Source organism: Gavialis gangeticus, unplaced genomic scaffold (assembly GCF_001723915.1).
Source record: "Gavialis gangeticus isolate Ggan-Ray unplaced genomic scaffold, GavGan_comp1, whole genome shotgun sequence".
NCBI lineage: Eukaryota > Metazoa > Chordata > Crocodylia > Gavialidae > Gavialis > Gavialis gangeticus.
The window spans coordinates 51,554,136-51,560,290 of NW_017729034.1; the positions used below are offsets into that span (position 1 = coordinate 51,554,136).

At 38.6% G+C, this 6,155-nt stretch overlaps 1 protein-coding gene across 2 annotated transcripts in view; it reads right to left on the minus strand.

Moving 5' to 3' along the window:
- Positions 1-1,676: 1,676 nt before the first annotated feature.
- GGPS1 (geranylgeranyl diphosphate synthase 1) overlaps positions 1,677-6,155 on the minus strand; it is a 21,625-nt gene continuing 17,146 nt past the window's right edge. For both annotated transcript variants that reach the window (XM_019527474.1, XM_019527475.1), the window contains one exon: positions 1,677-2,871. In XM_019527474.1, the coding sequence (XP_019383019.1) occupies positions 2,110-2,871 (762 nt within the window). In that variant the 3' untranslated portion in view covers positions 1,677-2,109. The remainder of the gene's footprint in view (positions 2,872-6,155) is intronic.

Sequence of the window (6,155 nt, forward strand, 5' to 3'; positions counted from 1 at the left end):
CAAACTTGGAAGGATTTCAGGAATGCTGAAACATTTAAAAAAGAGAAAGGTAAAATAGCAGAAGACTTCAGTTTCCTGTCAAAAGATATTTAAAATCTTTATAATTTAGAAATGGAAAGTGTGAAAAAAGAAAATTAAATCCACATTTTAGAATTAGCATTTATTGAGTCCGACTATAGGTCCATCTTATGCAGTATCCTGTATCACAGTCAGAGAGGGACAGTGAACTGGATATGACCAGTTTTTTTCTACTGTTTCTCTCTTGCTTCCAGCCTTCAGCATTCAGTCTAGAAAGCTCAGAGTTAAATCCCCAACTCTTGTGCTCAATAGCTACTGACGCCCCTTTCCTCCAGTAATTTGTTCAATCCCTGTTTGAATCTGGGTAAGCTATCAGCTTTAATAGCATCTGGGGACAACATGTTCCACACTTAAATTAGTGTGAAAAAGAACTTCCTTTTGTTAGTTTTAAACTTATTACCTACTAGTAATGAGTGGCTAATAAGTTTAAAACTTATTTTACGTTAACTCATTTTATGACCCCTAATTCTTGTGAGAGCGAGCAAATAAATCCCTATTTATTTTCTCCTCACCATTTAGTATTTTGTAAACCCTTATCATGTCTCCCCCCAAATGTCTTTCTTCCAAGTTGAATAGGCCTAGCCCAGGGGCAGGCAATTATTTCAGGTGGAGAGAGACTTACCAAGTTTTGGCAAGTTGTCAAAGGCCACATGGGTAGCCCTGCCCCTTGGCAACTAGGGTGCAGGGCACGTCATCTTGGGACTGGAAGTCCCACCCCCTACCCCCCAACCTTTGCCACCAGAAGTCCCTCCCCTTGCCCCTGGAAATACTCTTTTCAGCAAGGGGAGGGACTTCTCAGACCCAGAAAAATGCCAAATTATATTCTAAAATTTGAACATCTATAGTGTTCATTAGTTTGGTTTAAAAAAAAAGTGTCCAGATTTACATGCATTTGTGTAGCATACACAGAGATAATCACACAATAGCTAAGATGCACATGCTTACTGCCCAGTAAGCTACTCTACTCTGCAATAAAGCGTCTTGTATAGAGGCACCCACCAGGGCCTGATGATTTGGTTGTTTAGTTATACATTTCCTTTACAGCCTCATCTATTGAAACCTCAATGTCAAATTGTGCTGATCTGGTTGACCTAATACATGATTTTTAGAAGCTTCTTTTGCAGGAATTTTCCTTTTGTTTTGGTCTGACAATAACAGCAGCTTTGAAATTGTGATTTTTTTTCTGAAGTCAGATACCTAGTCCCCACAAAGGTTTACATCTCTTGCTTCTTTATGTCTCTGCTTAGTGCTTTTTTTGTTTAGTTTTGTTTGTTTCCTTCTTTAGAAAGTAAGTGCCCTTTGTATGCGAAACATCCACAGCCACCCAGGAAGTGAAGAATTGTGGGACTGTGTATATCTTTTGTTGGTACACTCCTGGTCAAGTTACAATCTGTAAATCTTAAAAGAGTATCTTCACAGTTATTTGATAAAACTGGTTTGTCTGTTCCTTCCATGTTCCGTGTAACAAAAACCTATTGATACCACATTAAAAAAAGAATATTGTAAAATTTGTATTATTGTGGTAGTGTTAAGAATCTTTGGGTAGAATTTTATACGTCTCACCGTTTAAAAAAATAAATAAATAATGCATAGGCAACTTAAGAAAGATGATTCAGTTTAATATAGCAGTATAGCCAGAAACCCACATTGTCAGACTTCATTTAACAGTTCCCAGAAGTCAATTAAACTTAATGCTAAAATAAACACCTCTGCTCCCCCACCACCACCCTGACTGTATAGGGGAGACAATATTGTTAATATCGGGTTTTACTGGATCTATGCAACTTTAGTTCTGTACGAGATATTTCATAAATAGTTTCAATTAAGTGACAGTGATCATTTGCACTCCATTCCAAAACCTTCAGAGCAACTTTGAACTGTGTTCAATATAATCATAGGAAGTAAAATATAAATAAATGTGAAATAAGCATTTCCACAATTCTGACATTATTTTAGTAATGTCTTTTTTTTAAATTCTGTTTTAAAATAATTTCCCTTCAGCCCCAAAGCAAGAGTCAAATAAATTATGGGTTAATTTTTGTCATCTCTGAACATTTTGCTTAAGTGTTCAACTAGGGCTACAAGCTCAGGGTTCCCTCCAAGTAACTCAATTTGTCTATACGCTTCAGCTTCAAGCTCTTTCAGAGTTTTCCGTGTGTACTCAAAGGAACCCACAGTCTCAAGGTATTGTACACAATAGGTTTTAATGTCTACGTTTTCTGTCCTTTGACGTAAAATATTCTGCACCTGAGTGCTTTCAGGCCTGGACCAAATAGCATGAATAGTTGGAAATGAGAACTTGCCCTCAGTTAAGTCTTCACAAAAACTCTTGTTTTCACTATATTCTTTTGACCGTAAATTAGCATAGTCATCTCTTATTTGGAAGAGGAGGCCTAGAGTATTCAGGAGTGGTTTTAAGTCTTTGTTATAGTCGGAGAACAACTGCATAAGGCCCACAGCTAGTCCAAAAAGACCACCTGTCTTTTGTAGTACCATGGCTTTATACTCTTCCTCTGTGGGACAGGTATAATTATCCCTCCAATAAATATCCAAGCCTTGGCCCTGATGAAGTTCCAGTAACTGGCGGGTAAATACTTTTACTGCATCTGGATGATCAAGTGTTAAAACTTTCTCTAGGCCAAGGAAATATACATAATTAGCACAATTTATTACAGCTGGAACTCCATAGATGCTGTGGGCCACTGGAAAGCCTCGCCGTAGCTTTGAGTTATCTTCAATATCATCTATAAGCAGGCTGGCATTGTGCAACATCTCTGTCACTTCAATGATAACCTAATATAAAAGAGAAAAAAAATAATTAATTCTTGAGATGGAAAATGGGTTCTAAATTTGCAGAATATCCTGTATGCCTCCAACATACATCTCTGGCAGTATACTTGATATTTTTTAAGTTTAGAGGGAACCCAGTGCAAACTTTAAAAAAAAAAAAAAGTCTTTTGTTGTATATAACACTGTCTAAGATCAACTGTTGATGTCTGAATATTGTAAAATACCGAGTTCCACTGGGATTGTCATGTGGATACCAAAGTCTCCATTCTAGTCCTAAATAGTCACATAACAGACGTGATACAACATTATAAGTCAGAGCAATGGCACAGAGTGGGGAAGGGAAATAGATTTCAAGGCAAAACAAATAAAATCCAGCAAAAAGCCCCAGACATGTTTCGGGAGTACTTAAAGTCTCTGGTCCAAGTTGATCCTCTTTGATATCATCCAAATTGATATCACAGACATTAGGGCTGGAAGGGACCTGAACTCAATGATCTTGCAAGGCCCCTTCCAGCCCCAATGTCTATAATATCTATGACATCTATGACAGGAAGACAAATCAACCAACAGTTCAGTCAGTTTTATTCTAACGTGTACACCAAGAATCTGAACGTTACTAATGAGGAAATGGATAGGTTCTTGGACTTTGTACTCATACAACAAATTTCAGAGTTGGAGAAGAAAATTTTAGAGGCTCCTTTGCTGTTAGTTGAAATAACTTTGGCCTTAAAGGGCATGAACAATAATAAGTCTCCAAGCAGGGATGGATTTCTATGGCATTTTATATGCATATTCCCAAGAGAGGTGTATATAACTGATACTTTATTATGGTTGGATATACTTTTTAGTATATACACAAGTAACTTTCCTGTACATTCTCCTAATTCCCAGTGATCTTGGTGTAATCTTTATAAATTACACCTAAATCTGTGGCAGCTACAACTCCTGTGTTAATTTGTACTTCTCATCTTAGTTCTTAACAGCTCCATTTTCTAACTTGAGAGTGATTCTTAAAAAGGTGTTTATGTTAATGGCTAAAAGCTGATAAGATATAGTTATCCATAAATTCTCTCACTTCCCCCTACCCACTCTATTATTAACACCCACTATTTGGAGCTAGTTTTAACTGCCATCCCTGAATGTAAAAGCCACTGAAGTAATAGTTGAGGGTAAAAAACACAAACAGGTAAGATTAGGCGATATGCAAAGACCTCTACAAATCAGCTCTTGGAGTTTCCAAATGTTGTTCTTAAGACAGACATACATGGAAAGGTTATCATCCCCCTTCCCCCCCAACGTTTCTGTTCATCTTTAAAACTGTGAGCTCTTTATAGCAAGGACCATTCTTTTTGGAGCATCTGGGAAGTTCTTAGCACATCACAGAATTAACGAACAACTTTTTATCTAGAGAGCTCTAGCCACTAATATATTTTGCTATCTGACAGTTTTGTAAAGTGGATTCTTACTTTACAGACAAGTAAACTGAAATATTTACTATGTTGTTAACATTTCTAAGGTCTGCACTGAATCTTACCCATTTGTCAAATACTAAACCACTGCTTAAGTAGTAAAACCACAGGTTGGCCAACCCTGCTGTAGCAATATTTATCCAAGAAACAGCTACATTCTGTGTAAGATTTCTTAGATTCTTCTTTTGAACTTCACATAAAGGGCATGAAGTGTTTTGGTTAAATAATGTCTTAGCAAAACTGTTCGTGCAAACTGAAATATTAATTTGCTTCACTATAAATGCATTAGTTATCTGGTTGAGGGAAAAAAACAACAACAATAAAAACCCACCAAGTACAGTTTCATAGTTTGTAGGGTCAGAAGGGACCTGAGCAGATCATTGAGTCCGACCCCCTGCCATGCCAGGAAAGAGTACTGGGGTCAAACGACCCCGGCAAGGTGTTCATTCAGCCTCCTCTTAAAGACCCCCAGGGTAGAAGCCAGCACCACTTCGCTTGGAAGTTGGTTCCAGATCTTAGCTGCCCTGACAGTGAAGTAGTGCCTCCTGATGTCTAATTTGAATTTACCCTCTGCCAGCTTGTGACCGTTATTCCTAGTCACTCCTGGTAGTGCTCGGGGGAACAGGGACTTCCCCAATGCCTGCTGATCCCCCCTGACTAGTTTGTAACAGGCCACAGGATCCCCCCTCACCCTTCTCTTGTGGAGGCTGAAGAAGTTCAGGTCCCTGGGCCTCTCCTCGTAGGGCCTGCCCTGCTGTCCCCTGATCATGTGAGTGGCCCTGCTCTGGACCCTCTCCATGTTGTCCACATCCCTCTTGAAGTGCGGCGCCCAGAACTGGACGCAGTACTCCAGCTGCAGCCTGACCAGTGCTGCAGAGAGGGGGAGGATCACCTCCTTGGATCTGCTTGAGATGCATCTGTGGATGCATGACAAGGTACGGTCGGCCTTCCTGACTGCATCCCCACACTGCCGGCCCATTTTCATCTTTGCATCAATGATGACTCCAAGATCTTTTTCTGAAACCAGTTCTATCACTGGCTTTTTTATCACCTACTTTTGGACTATATTCTTTAGTTCTCCCATCAGAGATCTTCCCCTCCCCCACTCCTTAATTCTCTTGTTGGTATACAACAAACTTTGATAACTTTAGTCATGTAGACAACTTAGTAATTTATACAAAACAATTTTGACTCAAGTAACTCTTGGTCAAGAATACTGCAAGATAGTGTCTTGCCCACAGCAGATCTGTACAATTGGACTTAAATTTAATTTAAAAAAAAAAATCTACAACAGCTACTTTTCCAATAAGCACAGAGCCATCAGTTTTCAATTAACAGAATTAAAAGCACATTTGGAATTCTGTATTACACACAAATATAGAAAATTTATGCAATTTCTGCATTTGAAAATAAACGGCATAGCTTTTTATATGTCATTAACTATGAAGTTATGCCAGGTAACTGGACCTCCGTGCTAGGTTTTAAAAAAAAAAACAAAACACATTAAAGAGGAAATGTTCTGCCTTCTTCCCAAGTGGTTCTTCTGAAAAGCAGCAAGGACTTAATTGTGTTGAACTAACACCTGGGAGTCCCCATCATAAAGCAGGACCAAGCATCAGCAAAGAAGGTCCCTGCTCAATTTTACAGCGTTGTTTATTGAACTTCAATTCTGCTTTACATTAGATAAGACCTGTGCAGGAAAAAAAAGAGCTTGCATTTCATACAAGTGTTCAATTCAAACTGTGTGCATGACAATGACAGAACTTTTTAACGTTGTTAAACACTAAAGCCAGTTACAGAGTAATAGTATTTTGCCCC